The sequence below is a fragment of the Oncorhynchus mykiss genome, chromosome 18 (assembly GCF_013265735.2).
Source record: "Oncorhynchus mykiss isolate Arlee chromosome 18, USDA_OmykA_1.1, whole genome shotgun sequence".
Lineage (NCBI taxonomy): Eukaryota > Metazoa > Chordata > Actinopteri > Salmoniformes > Salmonidae > Oncorhynchus > Oncorhynchus mykiss.
Genome location: NC_048582.1, coordinates 68,926,262 through 68,947,659, shown reverse-complemented (window position 1 = coordinate 68,947,659; position 21,398 = coordinate 68,926,262). Strand labels below are relative to the sequence as shown.

Genomic DNA, 21,398 nt, shown 5'->3' with positions numbered 1-21,398 from the left:
TGTTAGACTAGCTTGGTTATCTACTAAGGCTGTAACTATTCCAGTATCGCAATATTTTTTTGGTCCATGGCAAACAGAATGCAGACTCTCTTTAGTCCTTTCGTTACTATTATATTTAACCTTTTATTTTAACTAGACAAGTCAGTTAAGAAGAAATTCTTATTTTACAATGAAGGCCTAACCCGGCCAAACCCTAACCCGGCCAAACCCTAACCCGGCCAAACCCTAACCCGGCCAAACCCTACCCCGGCCAAACCCTACCCCGGCCAAACCCTAACCCGGCCAAACCCTAACCCGGCCAAACCCTAACCCGGACGAAGCCTAATGCATAAGAAGCCTACCCCGGCCAAACCCTAACGCGGACGAAGCCTACCCCGGCCCCAAACCCTAACGCGGACGAAGCCTACCCCGGCCCCAAACCCTAACGCGGACGAAGCCTACCCCGGCCCCAAACCCTAACGCGGACGAAGCCTACCCCGGCCCCAAACCCTAACGCGGACGAAGCCTACCCCGGCCCCAAACCCTCTCTCTTCCTCCCTCCTCTTCTACCTTCAGCCCCCTCTCTCGTCCTCCCTCCTCTTCTACCTTCAGCCCCCTCTCTCGTCCTCCCTCCTCTTCTACCTTCAGCCCCCTCTCGTCCTCCCTCCTCTTCTACCTTCAGCCCCCTCTCGTCCTCCCTCCTCTTCTACCTTCAGCCCCCTCTCGTCCTCCCTCCTCTTCTACCTTCAGCCCCCTCTCGTCCTCCCTCCTCTTCTACCTTCAGCCCCCTCTCGTCCTCCCTCCTCTTCTACCTTCAGCCCCCTCTCGTCCTCCCTCCTCTTCTACCTTCAGCCCCCTCTTCCTCCCTCCTCTCTTCGTCAATCCTTCCTTCAGCCCCCTCTCTTCCTCCCTCCTCTCTTCCTCCCTCCTACCTTCAGCCCCCTCTCTTCCTCCCTCCTCTTCTACCTTCAGCCCCCTCTCTTCCTCCCTCCTCTTCTACCTTCAGCCCCCTCTCTTCCTCCCCCCTCTTCTACCTTCAGCCCCCTCTCTTCCTCCCTCCTCTTCTACCTTCAGCCCCCTCTCTTCCTCCCTCCTCTTCTACCTTCAGCCCCCTCTCTTCCTCCCTCCTCTTCTACCTTCAGCCCCCTCTCTTCCTCCCTCCTCTTCTACCTTCAGCCCCCTCTCTTCCTCCCTCCTCTTCTTTCTCTTACTCACACACACCACACACACGTGAGAGACAGATGACTCTGGGCCATTTGTTGTAACAGGTGTGCTACTGTTTCTCCACACACGCACACGCAAACAAACCACTTAAGTCACCAAACAAGGACACACACACACACACACACACACACAGCAGCTGTCAGATGTGGTTCAGTCTTTGATACGTCCCTTGTGTTGGAGTGGAACTGATACCCCTCTGAGACAGACGTGGAGGGTGATAGTGTGTGTGCCACAGGGTAAGGTACCCCTCTCTTTGTCCCTCCCTCCCTCATCCCCCTTTCACAGCAGTCAGGCAGAGTAAGATTTCAGGAAGATTGTAAAACAGTCATCTGGCAACCAGAGAGAGAGAGAGAGAGAGAGTACAATACAACTACATAGGGTGTGCTGTACATATCCCAGGTGCTCTGCTCCTCCCACCTGCTGTCTGTTCTGTTGTGAGAGCAACATAAACAGCAACTTTAAACCCAACACAAACCGTCTCTAAAGGCAAACCTGAGTCTGATTTTTTTAACAGTTGGCAAGCAGGGAAGTGAGCTACAGCGTCACCCTGTCAGCGAACACATTGTTTAGAGACAGGTGTGGGCATAGGAGACGCCTCGTAGAGTAGTTCAATCGAGAAGAGAGAGACGTTTTGGTCGTGATAAGGTAACCGTTTGCTTCTCCCATAACACAAGTTGTTATGGTATCACATAACGTGACGTGTTCAATAGTTGCACAGTGGCAGTTGATGTTTTGAATTTGAACAGTGACTGGTCAGAACGACGCGGGGGTGGGGGGGGGGGGGGGGCGGGCAGTAGGTCACTAAAGAAAGGAGGTATTGGTTATGAAAAGGTATGTCCACCATTGTTGTTCCACAAACACTGCTTGTTGAATGGACGATTGCTTTCGTTGTAAAGGAATGCAGTTAGGTAAATGTTGATGACCTCTATTAAAAACATCCTTTATATGAGGACTTAAAATGGATTGATTAGATTTTTTTTTATGATATAGAGGGACTCTCCCAGTCTGACAGAAAACAATGTCATGTAAAGGTAGTTTGACTGTCTTTTCCACCAGAAACCGTAGGTGTGTGTGTGGGCGATTAAACCATAATTAAGGTTAAGGTGATTTCCCCCCCCCCCCCTGCGGTTAAGGTGATTTCCCCCCCCCCCCCCCCCCCCCCCCCCCCCCACAGGCATCTGTCTCTGCTACACGCTAGGCATCTGTCTCTGCTGGCGCTAGGCATCTGTCTCTGCTACGCGCTAGGCATCTGTCTCTGCTACGCGCTAGGCATCTGTCTCTGCTACGCGCTAGGCATCTGTCTCTGCTACGCGCTAGGCATCTGTCTCTGCTACGCGCTAGGCATCTGTCTCTGCTACGCGCTAGGCATCTGTCTCTGCTACGCGCTAGACATCGGTCTCTGCTACGCATTTGTCTCTGCTACGCGCTCGGCATCTGTCTCTGCTACGCGCTAGGCATCTGTCTCTGCTACGCGCTAGGCATCGGTCTCTGCTACGCGCCTAGGCATCTGTCTCTGCTACGCGCTAGGCATCTGTCTCTGCTACGCGCTAGGCATCTGTCTCTACTCGCGCTAGGCATCTGTCTCTACTCGCGCTAGGCATCTGTCTCTGCTAGCGCTAGGCATCTGTCTCTGCTACGCGCTAGGCATCTGTCTCTACTCGCGCTAGGCATCTGTCTCTGCTACGCGCTAGGCATCTGTCTCTGCTACGCGCTAGGCATCTGTCTCTGCTACGCGCTAGGCATCTGTCTCTGCTACGCGCTAGGCATCTGTCTCTGCTACGCGCTCGGCATCTGTCTCTGCTACGCGCTAGGCATCTGTCTCTGCTACGCGCTATGCATCTGTCTCTGCTACGCGCTCGGCATCTGTCTCTGCTACGCGCCTAGGCATCTGTCTCTGCTCGCGCCTAGGCATCTGTCTCTGCTACGCGCTAGGCATCTGTCTCTGCTACGCGCTAGGCATCGGTCTGCTACGCGCCTAGGCATCTGTCTCTGCTACGCGCTAGGCATCTGTCTCTGCTCGCGCTAGGCATCTGTCTCTGCTACGCATTTGTCTCTGCTACGCGCTCGGCATCTGTCTCTGCTAGCACTAGGCATCTGTCTCTGCTACGCGCTAGGCATCTGTCTCTGCTACGCGCTAGGCATCTCTCTGCTACGCGCTAGGCATCGGTCTCTGCTACGCGCTAGGCATCTGTCTCTGCTACGCGCCTAGGCATCTGTCTCTGCTACGCGCTAGGCATCTGTCTCTGCTACGCGCTAGGCATCTGTCTCTGCTCGCGCTAGGCATCTGTCTCTACTCGCGCTAGGCATCTGTCTCTGCTAGGCGCTAGGCATCTGTCTCTGCTAGCGCTAGGCATCTGTCTCTGCTAGCGCTAGGCATCTGTCTCTACTTGCGCTCGGCATCTGTCTCTACTCGCGCTAGGCATCTGTCTGCTAGGCGCTAGGCATCTGTCTGCTACGCGCTAGGCATCTGTCTCTGCTACGCGCTAGGCATCTGTCTCTGCTACGCGCTAGGCATCTGTCTCTGCTACGCGCTAGGCATCTGTCTCTGCTACGCGCTAGGCATCTGTCTCTGCTACGCGCTAGGCATCTGTCTCTGCTACGCGCTAGGCATCTGTCTCTGCTACGCGCTAGGCATCTGTCTCTGCTAGCGCTAGGCATCGGTCTCTGCTACGCGCTAGGCATCGGTCTCTGCTACGCGCTAGGCATCTGTCTCTGCTACGCGCTAGGCATCTGTCTCTGCTACGCGCTAGGCATCTGTCTCTGCTACGCGCTAGGCATCGGTCTCTGCTACGCGCTCGGCATCTGTCTCTGCTAGCGCTAGGCATCTGTCTCTGCTACGCGCTAGGCATCTGTCTCTGCTACGCGCTAGGCATCGGTCTCTGCTACGCGCTAGGCATCGGTCTCTGCTACGCGCTAGGCATCTGTCTCTGCTACGCGCTAGGCATCTGTCTCTGCTACGCGCTAGGCATCTGTCTCTGCTAGCGCTAGGCATCGGTCTCTGCTACGCGCTAGGCATCTGTCTCTGCTACGCGCTAGGCATCTGTCTCTGCTACGCGCTAGGCATCTGTCTCTGCTACGCGCTAGGCATCTGTCTCTGCTACGCGCTAGGCATCGGTCTCTGCTACGCGCTAGGCATCTGTCTCTGCTACGCGCTAGGCATCTGTCTCTGCTACGCGCTAGGCATCTGTCTCTGCTACGCGCTAGGCATCTGTCTCTACTCGCGCTAGGCATCTGTCTCTACTCGCGCTAGGCATCTGTCTCTGCTACGCGCTAGGCATCTGTCTCTGCTACGCGCTAGGCATCTGTCTCTGCTACGCGCTAGGCATCTGTCTCTACTCGCGCTAGGCATCTGTCTCTGCTACGCATCTGTCTCTGCTACGCGCTAGGCATCTGTCTCTGCTACGCGCTAGGCATCTGTCTCTGCTACGCGCTAGGCATCTGTCTCTGCTACGCGCTCGGCATCTGTCTCTGCTACGCGCTAGGCATCTGTCTCTGCTACGCGCTATGCATCTGTCTCTGCTACGCGCTATGCATCTGTCTCTGCTACGCGCTATGCATCTGTCTCTGCTACGCGCTATGCATCTGTCTCTGCTACGCGCTCGGCATCTGTCTCTGCTACGCGCCTAGGCATCTGTCTCTGCTCGCGCCTAGGCATCTGTCTCTGCTACGCGCTAGGCATCTGTCTCTGCTACGCGCTAGGCATCTGTCTCTGCTACGCGCTAGGCATCTGTCTCTGCTACGCGCTAGGCATCTGTCTCTGCTACGCGCTAGGCATCTGTCTCTGCTACGCGCTATGCATCTGTCTCTGCTACGCGCTAGGCATCGGTCTCTGCTACGCGCTAGGCATCGGTCTCTGCTACGCGCTAGGCATCTGTCTCTGCTACGCGCTAGGCATCTGTCTCTGCTACGCGCTAGGCATCTGTCTCTGCTACGCGCTAGGCATCTGTCTCTGCTACGCGCTAGGCATCTGTCTCTGCTACGCGCTAGGCATCTGTCTCTACTCGCGCTAGGCATCTGTCTCTACTCGCGCTAGGCATCTGTCTCTGCTACGCGCTAGGCATCTGTCTCTGCTACGCGCTAGGCATCTGTCTCTACTCGCGCTAGGCATCTGTCTCTGCTACGCATCTGTCTCTGCTACGCGCTAGGCATCTGTCTCTGCTACGCGCTAGGCATCTGTCTCTGCTACGCGCTAGGCATCTGTCTCTGCTACGCGCTCGGCATCTGTCTCTGCTACGCGCTATGCATCTGTCTCTGCTACGCGCTATGCATCTGTCTCTGCTACGCGCTATGCATCTGTCTCTGCTACGCGCTATGCATCTGTCTCTGCTACGCGCTATGCATCTGTCTCTGCTACGCGCTCGGCATCTGTCTCTGCTACGCGCCTAGGCATCTGTCTCTGCTCGCGCCTAGGCATCTGTCTCTGCTACGCGCTAGGCATCTGTCTCTGCTACGCGCTAGGCATCTGTCTCTGCTACGCGCTAGGCATCTGTCTCTGCTACGCGCTCGGCATCTGTCTCTGCTACGCGCTATGCATCTGTCTCTGCTACGCGCTATGCATCTGTCTCTGCTACGCGCTATGCATCTGTCTCTGCTACGCGCTATGCATCTGTCTCTGCTACGCGCTCGGCATCTGTCTCTGCTACGCGCCTAGGCATCTGTCTCTGCTACGCGCTAGGCATCTGTCTCTGCTACGCGCTAGGCATCGGTCTCTGCTACGCGCCTAGGCATCTGTCTCTGCTACGCGCTAGGCATCTGTCTCTGCTCGCGCTAGGCATCTGTCTCTGCTACGCATTTGTCTCTGCTACGCGCTCGGCATCTGTCTCTGCTACGCGCTCGGCATCTGTCTCTGCTACGCGCTCGGCATCTGTCTCTGCTACGCGCTAGGCATCTGTCTCTGCTACGCGCTAGGCATCTGTCTCTACTTGCGCTCGGCATCTGTCTCTACTCGCGCTAGGCATCTGTCTGCTACGCGCTAGGCATCTGTCTGCTACGCGCTAGGCATCTGTCTCTGCTGCGCGCTAGGCATCTGTCTCTGCTGCGCGCTAGGCATCTGTCTCTGCTACGCGCTAGGCATCTGTCTCTGCTACGCGCTAGGCATCTGTCTCTGCTACGCGCTAGGCATCTGTCTCTACTAGCGCTAGGCATCGGTCTCTGCTAGCGCTAAGCATCGGTCTCTGCTACGCGCTAGGCATCTGTCTCTGCTACGCGCTAGGCATCTGTCTCTGCTACGCGCTAGGCATCTGTCTCTGCTACGCGCTAGGCATCTGTCTCTGCTAGGCGCTAGGCATCGGTCTCTGCTACGCATCGGTCTCTGCTACGCGCTAGGCATCGGTCTCTGCTACGCGCTAGGCATCGGTCTCTGCTTTGCGCTAGGCATCTGTCTCTGCTACGCGGTAGGCATCGGTCTCTGCTACGCGCTAGGTATCTGTCTCTGCTAGCGCTAGGCATCTGTCTCTGCTACGCGCTAGGCATCTGTCTCTGCTACGCGCTAGGCATCGGTCTCTGCTACGCGCTAGGCATCTGTCTCTGCTACGCGCTAGGCATCTGTCTCTGCTACGCGCTAGGCATCTGTCTCTGCTAGCGCTAGGCATCTGTCTCTGCTAGGCGCTAGGCATCTGTCTCTGCTACGCGCTAGGCATCTGTCTCTGCTACGCGCCTAGGCATCTGTCTCTGCTCGCGCTAGGCATTTGTCTCTACTACGCACTAGGCATCTGTCTCTACTCGCGCTAGGCATCTGTCTCTACTCGCGCTAGGCATCTGTCTCTGCTACGCGCTAGGCATCTGTCTCTGCTACGCGCTAGGCATCTGTCTCTGCTACGCGCTAGGCATCTGTCTCTGCTACGCGCTAGGCATCTGTCTCTGCTACGCGCTAGGCATCTGTCTCTGCTACGCGCTAGGTATCTCTGTGTATCTTCTATCCATTCAATTTTGTAAGGAGCTGGAGAGTATTCAGTAATGGGTTATGGCTTTCACTGCTCGACAGATAGAGATAGAGATGGAGAGAGAGAGAGAGTTCTATTATGGAGCCAGTGTGAGTCAGCAGATTGACACAGCTCTAGGGTGTGGCTGCTGCACTCACTCACACCACCACTGGCCTGCAATAAAGTAGAGCCACAATGGCATCCGGTCAGAGCTGCAGTGGCATGCAGACTGTATTGTGCTAGTACATTTAGAGATGGAAACTGAGCTCATGTGATTGACACTTAATGAAACCACATTGCCTCCCCCTCTTTCTGTAGCAGTTCAGTCTCATCAATGATTTAGAAGGAGAAATAAGGCAGAAACTCCCTTTAGCATAGTAGCAGGCAACACAGGCAAGACATGTCTCTCCCTCTCTGTCGTCGGGGGCCAGGTGATGCTTTTGAATCATTCAGGGGTAGTGTACAAGTGTACACTTCATGTAGAAGGGTATAGAATCCGATCACAACCGATGTCTCTCTCGTCAGGACCAGGGGACAACGTCTCAACAGGCTTCATGTGTCTGTCCAGTCCAGCAGCACCATGAGACCCTCTGAGTCTGTCTCTTTGTCTCTGTCTTCAGGACCAGGGGACAACGTCCCTGCGGTGTATGGTCTGGATGTGACTGACGTGTCACAGTGGGAGGAGACTGTCCTAAGCCCAGCCCTTCTCATACTGGATAGTCTTACTAAGGTGGATACAGTCTTTCAGTCTTTAGTCCTGATTTGTTTTGCGTCTTCTGTCAAATGTTCTGTAATGTTTGTTGAGATGGCTGAAAGAGCTTAAAATAAAGTTTGATTTGATTTTGCTCACTTCCTCTTCTTTAACTCCGCCCCCAGGGGGAGCGACCTACCGTTGAGCCAATGAGAGTGGAGGGGGCGGGGAAGAGGAACAAGCGAAGCCGTCACACCTGTGAGCTGTGTGACAAGGTGATCATTGGAGATCTGGAGTGGACAGGTGGGCAAGCGTTACGGCAACGTTCTACCAACGTTGTGGGTTGGCATGACTGTATACAATAGGAACAACTACGACTTGTCTGTGTTTCTGAGACATACAGGCATTCCTCGTGAGTCCGCACTCAATGTCTTTAGAGTGACTTTTATGTTCATGGAATTGAAACCTGTCTGTCTTTCTCTGTTGTCTCCAGCCCATCTCAAGTCTAAAAAACACCACTATCATGTGAGGAAAAGGAGGAAGTGCGAGCCCGAACCTGAACCAGCCAGCCACCAGCCCCAGGGGACTACTCCACCTCCCACCTCTACTACAGATGGCCCTACCTTGGGTAACTCCACTACTCTAGCCCCTGGCTCAGCTGAGGCCTGTGGAGAACCAGAGTCCCCAGGTACCAGTTCTACTGAGAAAGAAGCCCCAGTTCTATAGGAGAGGAGGTATGCTTCACTATAAGGCCCTATGATCAGTATTGCTGATGGGACAGAAGTCAGTCTTTTTGGCCTCAGCTTGTCGGATTGACTCCTGTTAAATCAGAAAGATAAAACGGAACAATCAAAGACACTTAAAAAGTAAATAAAAAATAATGGATTATCTGAGGACAACACAGAGACCGGGGAGAAGTCGGTCTCTTGACGACATCACCGCTATGACATCATCACTCCTGTCTATGACTTCATCGTTGTTGGACTCCAAGCTCATGGATTTGGTCGGTTTTGGTTCCTTGGATTCTGAAGTGAAGTTGAATTGTGACAGAACTCTCAAATGGAATGACAGTTGATGTTCTACAGCAGGGTTCAATAAGACCCCCAACCGTCTCTGTCCTCGTCAGGTAACCTGTCTAGTAAACACACTCTATGGCAACTGCTGTGTTTGTAACGAGATGTACATGTGTCTGCATTGTAATTATTATAATTAAAGATACATTTTTTTTTTTTTAATATGACTTCAGTTGTGTTTGAATGACCAGACAAACATGACATCATTTAATAGTTTTGTTATGAGTGAAGTGGGATTTGTACCTTCAGTGGGATTTGTACCTTCAGTGGGATTTGTACCTTCAGTGGGACATCTTAGGAGTTTAAAGTACTGTGTTTTCACTGATTCTAGCCACTGTGTTACTATGCAGAACCAAAACTATCAACGCAACAATGGCAACCATTTTTACTGAGTTACAGATCAAAAATGGAAATCAGTCAGATTGAAATGAAGTTCATTGGGTCCTAATCTATGGATTTCATATCCCTGGGAATACAGACGTGTAGAAGTAAGGACGCGGATCAGAAAACCAGTCAGAAGTAAGGACGCGGATCAGAAAACCAGTCAGAAGTAAGGACGCGGATCAGAAAACCAGTCAGAAGTAAGGACGCGGATCAGAAAACCAGTCAGTTTCTGGTGTGACCATCATTTGCCTCGAGCGACACATGTTCTTCACATAGAGTTGATCAGGCTGTTGATTGTGGCCTGTGGAATGTCGTCCTGCTCTTCAATGGCTGTGAAAAGGTGCTGGATATTGGCGGAAACTGGAACACGCTGTCGATCCCAGAGCATCCTAAACATGATCAACGGGTGCCATGTCTGGTGAGTATACAGGCCATGAAAGAACTGGGACATTTTCAACTCCCAGAAATTGGCCACAGATCCTTGCGACGTGGGGCCGTGCTTTATCGTGCTGTGAAACATGAGGTGATGGCAGTGGATGAATGGGCACGATAATGGTCCTCGGGATCTCGTCACTATCTCTGTGTGTTCAATTTGGCATCGATAAAATGCAATTGTGTCCGTTTCCCATACCATAACCCCACCATCACCATGGGGCACTCTGTTCACAACGTTGACCTCAGCCAACCGCTCGCCTACACGACTCCGAACACGTGGTCTGTGTTAGTGAGGCCGGTTGGATGAACTGTAAAATCCTCTAAAACGATGTTGGAAGCGGCTTATGGTAGAGAACTGAACATTCAATAACCTGGTAACGGCTCTTGTGGACATTCCTGCAGTCACCATGCCAATTGCCAATTGCTCCCATCTGTGGCATTGTGTTGTGACAAAACTGCACATTTTAGTGGCCTTTTATTGTCCCCAGCACAAGGTGCACCTGTGTAATGAGTTACACTTCATCAGCTTCTTGATATGTCACTTCCTGTCAGGTGGATGGATTATATTGGCTAAGGAGAAATGCCCACTAGCAGGGATGTAAACATATTTGTGCACATAACTTGAGAGAAATACGTTTTTTTTTTTTGTGAGTGTGGAACATTTCTGGGATCTTTTATTTCAGCTCATGAAACATGGGACCAACGCTTTACATGTTGCATTTATATATATTTTTTCAGTGTAGTTCTCTCCCTTGCCTGCCTCTCTCTCGGTCTCTTTCCCTCTCTCTCTCTCTCGGTCTCTTTCCCTCTCTCTCTCTCTCTCTCTCGGTCTCTTTCCCTCTCTCTCTCTCTCTCTCTCTCTCTCTCTCGGTCTCTTTCCCTCTCTCTCTCTCTCGGTCTCTTTCCCTCTCTCTCTCTCTCTCTCTCTCTCTCGGTCTCTTTCCCTCTCTCTCTCTCTCTCTCTCGGTCTCTTTCCCTCTCTCTCTCTCTCTCTCTCGGTCTCTTTCCCTCTCTCTCTCTCTCTCTCGGTCTCTTTCCCTCTCTCTCTCTCTCTCTCTCTCTCTGTCTCTTTCCCTCTCTCTCTCTCTCTCTCGGTCTCTTTCCCTCTCTCTCTCTCTCTCGGTCTCTTTCCCTCTCTCTCTCTCTCTCTCTCTCGGTCTCTTTCCCTCTCTCTCTCTCTCTCTCTCTCTCTCTCTCGGTCTCTTTCCCTCTCCCCTGACGTTTCCTGTCATTCTCCCAATGTTTCCATTTTTCTCTTTCTCTTTGTTTATTTATATCTCCTCTCATGTTTGAAAAAAATAAATATTCCATCACCCCCTCTTCTTACACTCTCCACTATCCCTCTCTCTCTTTTCAACCATCCCTGTAGTTTTCTCCATACTGTCCAGTATTCAGTAGTTTATCCATAACCTCAGTCACTGACCTCATCCCAATGCTAAATATACATCTAGACATAATAACTGGTAGGGATTGTGTGTATCTGGGTCAGATCTACACTGATAGCAAAGGTCACTGGCCCCTTCTCTCTCTCTCTCTCTCTCTCTCTCTCTCTCTCTCTCTCTCATCTCTACATCTCTCTCTCCCTACATCTCTCTCTCTCTACATCTCTCTCTCTCTCTCTACATCTCTCTCTCTACATCTCTCTCTCTACATCTCTCTCTCTCTCATCTCTCTCTCTACATCTCTCTCTCTCTCATCTCTCTCTCTACATCTCTCTCTCTACATCTCTCTCTCTCTCTCATCTCTCTCTCTCATCTCTCTCTCTACATCTCTCTCTCTACATCTCTCTCTCTCTCTCTCTCTACATCTCTCTCTCTACATCTCTCTCTCTCTCTCTCTCCCTACATCTCTCTCTCTACATCTCTCTCTCTCCCTCTCTCTCTCTCTCCCTCTCTATCTCTCTCTCTCTACATCTCTATCTCTCTACATCTCTCTCTCTACATCTCTCTCCCTACATCTCTCTCCCTACATCTCTCTCCCTACATCTCTCTCCCTACATCTCTCTCCCTACATCTCTCTCCCTACATCTCTCTCCCTACATCTCTCTCCCTACATCTCTCTCCCTACATCTCTCTCCCTACATCTCTCTCCCTACATCTCTCTCCCTACATCTCTCTCCCTACATCTCTCTCCCTACATCTCTCTCCCTACATCTCTCTCCCTACATCTCTCTCCCTACATCTCTCTCTCTACATCTCTCTCTCTACATCTCTCTCTCTACATCTCTCTCTCTCTCTACATCTCTCTCTCTCTCTACATCTCTCTCTCTCTCTACATCTCTCTCTCTCTTCCTACATCTCTCTTCCTACATCTCTCTTCCTACATCTCTCTTCCTACATCTCTCTTCCTACATCTCTCTCTCTCTCTACATCTACATCTCTCTCTCTCTCTACATCTACATCTCTCTCCCTCTCTACATCTCTCTCTCCCTCTCTACATCTCTCTCTCTCTCTCTACATCTCTCTCTCTCTCTCTACATCTCTCTCTCTCTCTCTACATCTCTCTCTCTCTCTACATCTCTCTCTCTCTCTCTACATCTCTCTCTCTCTCTCTACATCTCTCTCTCTCTACATCTCTCTCTCTCTCTACATCTCTCTCTCTCTACATCTCTCTCTCTCTACATCTCTCTCTCTCTCTCTACATCTCTCTCTACATCTCTCTCCCACTCTACATCTCTCTCTCTCTACATCTCTCTCTTTCTACATCTCTCTCTTTCTACATCTCTCTCTACATCTCTCTCTCTACATCTCTCTCTCTCTCTACATCTCTCTCTCTCTCTCTCTACATCTCTCTCTCTCTCTCTACATCTCTCTCTCTCTCTCTCTACATCTCTCTCTTTCTCTCCATCAGCTGTGTGTTGTCTGTGTCTCTGTTAGCTAACTACTCAGTAATCTATCAGCTGTGTGTTGTCTCTGCTAGCTAACTACAGTCGTGGCCAAAAGTTTTGAGAATGACACAAATATTAATTTCCACAAAGTTTGCTGCTTCAGTGTCTTTAGATATTTTTGTCAGATGTTACTATGGAATACTGAAGTATAATTACACGCATTTCATAAGTGGCAGCCGATTCTTGCATAATGCTTGGAGTTTGTCAGAATTTGTAGGTTTTTGTTTGTCCACCCACCTCTTGAGGATTGATTGGTTTTCATTGGCTCTCAATGGGATTAAGGTCTTGGGAGTTTCCTGGCCATGGACCCAAAATATCATGAATGGTCTCAGGATGCTTTACTGTTGGCATGACACAGGACTGATGGTAGCGCTCAAGGGGGTTCATCAGAGAAAATGACTTTACCCCAGTCCTCAGCAGTCCGATCCCTGTACCTTTTGCAGAATATCAGTCTGTCCCTGATGTTTTTCCTGGAGAGAAGTGGTTTCTTTGCTGCCCTTCTTGACACCAGGCCATCCTCCAAAAGTCTTCGCCTCACTGTGCGTGAAGATGCACTCACACCTGCCTGCTGCCATTCCTGAGCAAGCTCTGTACTGGTGGTGCCCAGGTGTGTGTGTGTCTGTTAGCTAGCAGGTGTGTGTGTGTGTGTGTGTGTGTGTCTGTTAGCTAGCAGGTGTGTGGGTGTCTGTTAGCTAGCAGGTGTGTGTGTGTCTGTTAGCTAGCAGGTGTGTGTGTGTGTCTGTTAGCTAGCAGGTGTGTGTGTGTGTGTCTGTTAGCTAGCAGGTGTGTGTGTGTGTGTGTGTGTGTCTGTTAGCTAGCAGGTGTGTGTGTGTGTCTGTTAGCTAGCAGGTGTGTGTGTGTGTCTGTTAGCTAGCAGGTGTGTGTGTGTGTGTGTGTGTGTGTGTGTGTGTGTGTCTGTTAGCTAGCAGGTGTGTGTGTGTGTGTGTCTGTTAGCTAGCAGGTGTGTGTGTGTGCGTGTGTGTGTGTGTCTGTTAGCTAGCAGGTGTGTGTGTGTGTCTGTTAGCTAGCAGGTGTGTGTGTGTGTCTGTTAGCTAGCAGGTGTGTGTGTGTGTGTGTGTGTGTGTGTGTGTGTGTGTCTGTTAGCTAGCAGGTGTGTGTGTGTGTGTGTCTGTTAGCTAGCAGGTGTGTGTGTGTGTGTGTCTGTTAGCTAGCAGGTGTGTGTGTGTGTGTCTGTTAGCTAGCAGGTGTGTGTGTGTGCGTGTGTGTGTGTCTGTTAGCTAGCAGGTGTGTGTGTGTGTGTCTGTTAGCTAGCAGGTGTGTGTGTGTGTGTGTGTGTGTTAGCTAGCAGGTGTGTGTGTGTGTGTGTTAGCTAGTGTGTGTGTGTGTGTGTGTGTGTGTGTGTGTGTGTGTGTGTGTGTGTGTGTGTGTGTGTGTGTGTGTGTGTGTGTGTGTTAGCTAGCAGGGGTGTGTGTGTGTGTTAGCTAGCAGGGGTGTGTGTGTGTGTTAGCTAGCAGGGGTGTGTGTGTGTGTTAGCTAGCAGGGGTGTGTGTGTGTTAGCTAGCAGGAGTGTGTGTGTGTTAGCTAGCAGGGGTGTGTGTGTGTTAGCTAGCAGGGGTGTGTGTGTGTTAGCTAGCAGGGGTGTGTGTGTGTTAGCTAGCAGGGGTGTGTGTGTGTTAGCTAGCAGGGGTGTGTGTGTGTTAGCTAGCAGGGGTGTGTGTGTGTGTGTGTGTGTGTGTGTGTGTGTGTTAGCTAGCAGGGGTGTGTGTGTGTGTGTGTTAGCTAGCAGGGGTGTGTCTGTGTGTTAGCTAGCAGGTGTGTGTCTGTGTGTTAGCTAGCAGGGGTGTGTGTGTGTGTTAGCTAGCAGGTGTGTGTGTGTGTGTGTGTTAGCTAGCAGGTGTGTGTGTGTTAGCTAGCAGGGGTGTGTGTGTGTGTTAGCTAGCAGGGGTGTGTGTGTGTGTGTTAGCTAGCAGGGGTGTGTGTGTGTGTGTTAGCTAGCAGGGGTCTGTGTGTGTTAGCTAGCAGGGGTCTGTGTGTGTATGTTAGCTAGCAGGGGTGTGGTGTGTGTGTGTGTGTGTGTGTGTGTGTGTGTGTGTGTGTTAGCTAGCAGGGGTGTGTGTGTGTTAGCAAGCAGGGGTGTGTGTGTTAGCAAGCAGAGGTGTGTGTGTTAGCTAGCAGGTGTGTGTGTGTTAGCTAGCAGGTGTGTGTGTGTGTTAGCTAGCAGGTGTGTGTAACTGCAGTGTGTGTGTTAGCTTACTGCAGTGTGTGTGTGTAACTGCAGTGTGTGTATGTGTGTAACTGCAGTGTGTGGGTGGGCGTGTTAGCTTACTGCAGTGTGTGTGTGTTTGTGTGTGTGTGTGTGTGTGTAACTGCAGTGTGTGTGTGTAACTGCAGTGTGTGTGTGTAACTGCAGTGTGTGGGTGGGCGTGTTAGCTTACTGCAGTGTGTGTGTGTGACTGCAGTGTGTGGGTGGGCGTGTTAGCTTACTGCAGTGTGTGTGTAACTGCAGTGTGTGTGTGTAACTGCAGTGTGTGGGTGGGCGTGTTAGTTTACTGCAGTGTGTGTGTGTGTGTGTGTAACTGCAGTGTGTGTGTGTAACTGCAGTGTGTGGGTGGGCGTGTTAGCTTACTGCAGTGTGTGTGTGTAACTGCAGTGTGTGTGTGTAACTGCAGTGTTTGGGTGGGCGTGTTAGCTTACTGCAGTGTGTGTGTAACTGCAGTGTGTGGGTGTTCTTATTGGCACTCTTTGCACCATCCTGAATTATGCCACACATCAACACAACAACGCTTTTACAGTTCAGTGACATAAACTACACACACACACACACACACACACACACACACACACCCCGAGGGAGAGATGAAGCAGGAAAGTTAGCACTAGGTCACCCTGGTCGTTCAAAAGGCTAATTAGCACTTTAGCGGTGCAGTGCCTTCTGTGATCTCCACACTCACTCTCACTCTCTCTCTCTCACTGTCTCTCTCTCACTGTCTCTCGCTCACTGTCTCTCTCTCTCTGTCTCTCTCTCACTGTCTCTCACTCTCTCTCACTGTCTCTCTGTCTCGCTCTCTCACCCTCTCTCTCTGTCTCACTGTCTCTCACTCTCTCCACACTCACTCTCTCTCTGTCTCTCACTCACTCTCTCACTGTTTCTCACTCACTCTCTCACTCACTCTCTCACTGTTTCTCACTCACACACACACACACACACACACACATATACAGGTGACTGACTGTTCTCGTCTAGCTGTACCAAAGATGTGCTTAAAGAATAACACAGATGTTTGAAAAGGAGACCATAACCACAACTGTCCCACGTGTACACACACACACACACACACACAGTGGTTATGACTGGGCTTGTTGTCTATACAAAAACAGCAAACTAAGACCCACATTGTGCGTACCCCAAAACATATCAGTGTGGGTGTGCTGTCCCCTACATGTTTATATTCTGCAACACTCTACGTAGCTTCCCCCTAATTCACCTTCCTCCTTTACATCCATCTCTCCCCCTAATAAAGTAATGTGAACGATATTAACAGGTTAGCTGTTTGCCAGACCTGGGTTTTAATAGTATTTGAAATATTTCCAAAAATGTTTAAGTGTTTGCTTTAGCCTTCCTGGAGTGCCAGATGGACGGGGTTGGCGGTTTTATGGCTATTCTGTTGTTTCCATTGTGTTAAGCCCAATCGAGCCCAGCTAAAGTATTTTAGATATGATTTCAAATAGTATTTGAAGCCAGGTCCGGACCATAGCTCTTCATACTCGACGCAAAATCCACTGGTTGATACTCATTTACAAAAAACCCTCCTCTCTAACCTGAGATACCAACCCTCAGCCTCTACCGGAGATGTGCGTTTTTTGTTCAATCTAAATCATCCCCCGTTTGGCGAAGTAGGTTGTTTTTCGATGATAAATTAACAGGCACAGCATTGATTATATGCAACGCAGGACATGCTAGTTAACCTAGTAATATCATCAACCATGTGTAGTTAACTAGTGATTATGCTAAGATTGATTTGTTTTTATAAGATACGTTTAACGCTAGCTAGCAACTTAGCTTGGCTCCTTGCTGCACTCGCGTAACAGGTGGTCAACCTGCCACGCAGTCTCCTCGTGGAGTAACAGGTGGTCAGCCTGCCACGCAGTCTCCTCGTGGAGTAACAGGTGGTCAGCCTGCCACGCAGTCTCCTCGTGGAGTAACAGGTGGTCAGCCTGCCACGCAGTCTCCTCGTGGAGTAACAGGTGGTCAGCCTGCCACGCAGTCTCCTCGTGGAGTAACAGGTGGTCAGCCTGCCACGCAGTCTCCTCGTGGAGTAACAGGTGGTCAGCCTGCCACGCAGTCTCCTCGTGGAGTAACAGGTGGTCAGCCTGCCACGCAGTCTCCTCGTGGAGTAACAGGTGGTCAGCCTGCCACGCAGTCTCCTCGTGGAGTAACAGGTGTCAGCCTGCCACTCAGTCTCCTCGTGGAGTAACAGGTGGTCAGCCTGCCACGCAGTCTCCTCGTGGAGTAACAGGTGGTCAGCCTGCCACGCAGTCTCCTCGTGGAGTAACAGGTGGTCAGCCTGCCACGCAGTCTCCTCGTGGGGTAACAGGTGGTCAGCCTGCCACGCAGTCTCCTCGTGGAGTGCGATGTAATCTGCCATAATCGGCGTCCAAAAATGCAGATTACCGATTTGTTATGGAAACTTGAAATCGGACCTAATTAACCGGCCGTGCCGGGTCGACCTCTAGTCAAAACATAGATTCAATGGTTATAAAGATGGGGGGAGAGGTCTGTCTGTAATAGAGGTACCAAAACCTCATCCTCTTCGTAAAACACCTGATCTTCCAGTCACATTCTGTTAAAGGACCCCCGTAGGGGTTGTCTGCCCTTGACATTGTTTGTGCCACGTTGTTTCTTGTTGCCATAGAGATAACTATGTAGTGTAGCGATGTTTCTCTTGATGTGCTTTGTTCCCACAGTCTGCTGGCGTATCTGTGGCCAAGTGTCCTCTGTCTGTGTTGTCTTACTGTTTTTTTTTAACCCCAAACCCCAAAGAGGACACCTCTTGCCAGGCCGTCATTGTAAGTAAGAATTTGATCTTTATTGACCTGCCTGGTAAAATTTAAGAAGAATATATTGCTTTGGCAGATAGGTAACTGTTATGTATGCTAATAATACAGTACTGTGACAGATGGTTAGCTCTGGATAGATGGTTAGCGGTTAGCTCTGGATAGATGGTTAGCGGTTAGCTCTGGATAGATGGTTAGCGGTTAGCTCTGGATAGATGGTTAGCAGTTAGCTCTGGATAGATGGTTAGCTGTTAGCTCTGGATAGATTGTTAGCTCTGGATAGATGGTTAGCTGTTAGCTCTTTATAGATGGTTAGCTGTTAGCTCTGGATAGATGGTTAGCTGTTAGATCTGGATAGATGGTTAGCTGTTAGCTTTGGATAGATGGTTAGCTGTTAGCTCTGGATAGATGGTTAGCTGTTAGCTCTGGATAGATGGTTAGCTGTTAGCTCTGGATAGATGGTTAGCTGTTAGCGCTCTGTTTACTGGACGTATGCTAATAATACAGTACTATGACAGATGGTTAGCTCTGTATAGATAGTTAGCTGTTAGCTCTGGAGAGATGGTTAGCTGTTAACGCTCTGTTTACTGAACGTATGATAATACAGTACTATGACAGATGGTTAGCTCTAGATAGATGGTTAGCTGTTAGCTCTGTATAGATGGTTAGCTGTTAGCTCTGTATAGATGGTTAGCTGTTAGCTCTGTATAGATGGTTAGCTGTTAGCTCTGTATAGATGGTTAGCTGTTAGCTCTGTATAGATTGTTAGCTGTTAGCTCTGTATAGATGGTTAGCTGTTAGCTCTGTATAGATGGTTAGCTGTTAGCTCTGTATAGATGGTTAGCTGTTAGCTCTGTATAGATGGTTAGCTGTTAGCTCTGTATAGATGGTTAGCTGTTAGCTCTGTATAGATGGTTAGCTGTTAGCTGCTTTTAGCGCACTGTTTAATCGATGTATGCTAATAATGCAGTACTGAGACAGATGGTTAGCTGTTAGCTCTAGACAGATGGTTAGCTGTTAGCTCTAGACAGATGGTTAGCTGTTAGCTGCTGTTAGCGCTCTGTTTAACTGTTTCACTGATCCAGACTATTCTACAGGATCCTATCTGGGGTCAGAACTTGATCTCTTCTTGTGTGTGTTTGGCCTAGTGCTCACTGAGTCCTGAAATGATTGCGTATTGTAAAAATAGACAGATCTCCATTATTTAAATCTTCGGCGATGGCTATTTCTAAAGGTATAGGTATAATTTAGCAATGCTGCATTTTAAAGAGTGTGTGTGTGTGTGCGCTTGAACATGGCCCTATTCGGTGTGATTAGCTGTGTGTGTGTGTTTCGTCTAGCCAGGGGACCAGAAGGAGCTGTGTTTAGTGCAACAGGATTACTAGAGATTAGACTGGTCTGGTATCTGCAGTTAATCCTATGTTATACAGCTAGTTAGTATACGGGTAAAGAGACCAGGATTAAGCCCAGGGATTTTTATACCATTGTAATCTTTGGGCGGGCTGCCTAAAGCATTATTTTTTTTTCCTTCGGTCTCTTAAATCCAAACAGTGTAAACAAAACAAATGAAAATACATACAGTGCATTTGGAAAGTATTCAGACCCCTTGGAAGGTGAACTTTTGCCCCAGTCTGCGGTCCTGAACACACTAGAGCAGGTTTTCGTCAAGGATCGATCTATACTTTGCTCCGTTCATCTTTGCCTCGATCCCGACAAGTCTTCCAGTCCCTGCCGCTGAAAAACATCCCCACAGCATGATGCTGCCACCACCACGCTTCACCGTAGGGATGGTGCCAGATTTCCTCCAGAGTCGATCTTGGGTTTCATCAGACCAGAGAATCTTGCTTCTTATGGTCTGTGAGTCTTTAGGTGCCTTTTGGCAAACTCCAAGTAGGCTGTCATATGCCTTTTTACTGAGGAGTGGCTTCCGTCTGGCCGTTCAACCAGTCCAGGCCAGTATTAGTGTAGGTTTTATCAGAATCAGCTGGAGGAGTCCAGGCCAGTATTAGTGTAGGTTGTATCAGAATCAGCTGGAGGAGTCCAGGCTAGTATTAGTGTAGGTTGGAGCAGAATCAGCTGGAGGAGTCCAGGCTAGTATTAGTGTAGGTTTTATCAGAATCAGCTGGAGGAGTCCAGGCCAGTATTAGTGTAGGTTATATCAGAATCAGCTGGATGAGTCCAGGCTAGTATTAGTGTAGGTTGTATCAGAATCAGCTGGAGGAGTCCAGGCTAGTATTAGTGTAGGTTGTATCAGAATCAGCTGGAGGAGTCCAGGCTAGTATTAGTGTAGGTTGTATCAGAATCAGCTGGAGGAGTCCAGGCTAGTATTAGTGTAGGTTGTATCAGAATCAGCTGGAGGAGTCCAGGCTAGTATTAGTGTAGGTTGTATCAGAATCAGCTAGATGAGTCCAGGCTAGTATTAGTGTAGGTTGTATCAGAATCAGCTACATGAGTCCAGGCCAGTATTAGTGTAGGTTTTATCAGAATCAGCTGGAGGAGTCCAGGCCAGTATTAGTGTAGGTTGGAGCAGAATCAGCTGGAGGAGTCCAGGCTAGTATTAGTGTAGGTTATATCAGAATCAGCTGAAGGAGTCCAAGCCAGTATTAGTGTAGGTTGTATCAGAATCAGCTGGAGGAGTCCAGGCTAGTATTAGTGTAGGTTATATCAGAATCAGCTGAAGGAGTCCAAGCCAGTATTAGTGTAGGTTGTATCAGAATCAGCTGGAGGAGTCCAGGCTAGTATTAGTGTAGGTTGTATCAGAATCAGCTGGAGGAGTCCAGGCTAGTATTAGTGTAGGTTGGAGCAGAATCAGCTGGAGGAGTCCAGGCCAGTATTAGTGTAGGTTGTATCAGAATCAGCTGGAGGAGTCCAGGCCAGTATTAGTGTAGGTTATATCAGAATCCGCTGGAGGAGTCCAGGCTAGTATTAGTGTAGGTTATATCAGAATCAGCTGGAGGAGTCCAGGCTAGTATTAGTGTAGGTTATATCAGAATCAGCTGGAGGAGTCCAGGCTAGTATTAGTGTAGGTTATATCAGAATCAGCTGGAGGAGTCCAGGCTAGTATTAGTGTAGGTTATATCAGAATCAGCTGGAGGAGTCCAGGCTAGTATTAGTGTAGGTTATATCAGAATCAGCTGGAGGAGTCCAGGCTAGTATTAGTGTAGGTTATATCAGAATCAGCTGGAGGAGTCCAGGCTAGTATTAGTGTAGGTTGTATCAGAATCAGCTGGAGGAGTCGAGGCCAGGCTGTTGCTGGTTAGGAGACACACTCATCACACCACAAGGTCAATGTTATACTTCTACAGAAAGCATGGTGTTTGTGTGTGATTAATCATTGAACACGTCTCTTATTTTGCATGTTCCTGATTACATTTTCATAGCACTGGCCAGAGACGTGTGTGTGTGTAATCTACACCTGTTCATTATTTTGGAAGTAACACATAGTAGGCACCTGATTTATCTCATGTAGCCAGGAAAACACACACACACACACAGACACACAGACACACACACACACAGACACACAGACACACACACACACAGACACACACACAGACACACACACACAGACACACACACAGACACACACACACAGACACACACACACACACACACAGACACACACACACACACAGTGTGAGTTCACATCAGTGTCTGTTTGAGGAGAAAGCCTTTGTTCTTTGCTTTGTGTGTTTGTGAAAATAGGATGTTTGCCTTTTATGGGCGTTAGAGCTATTTTATACATGCTGGTTCATTGATGCTATGTGACTGTACAAGGGGATCAGGGT

General features: G+C 49.7%; 1 protein-coding gene across 2 annotated transcripts in view; it reads left to right on the top strand.

Annotated features, from left to right (window-relative positions):
• trit1 (tRNA isopentenyltransferase 1) overlaps window positions 1–9,055 on the top strand; it is a 57,899-nt gene extending 48,844 nt beyond the window's left edge. Inside the window, exons 8-10 of one of the 2 annotated variants that reach the window (XM_036953605.1) lie at window positions 7,745–7,854; window positions 8,001–8,118; window positions 8,309–9,055. In XM_036953605.1, the coding sequence (XP_036809500.1) occupies window positions 7,745–7,854; window positions 8,001–8,118; window positions 8,309–8,541 (461 nt within the window). In that variant the 3' untranslated portion in view covers window positions 8,542–9,055. The remainder of the gene's footprint in view (window positions 1–7,744; window positions 7,855–8,000; window positions 8,119–8,308) is intronic. The other variant, XM_036953606.1, reaches the window with a different exon arrangement.
• The last annotated feature ends 12,343 nt before the right edge of the window (window positions 9,056–21,398 follow it).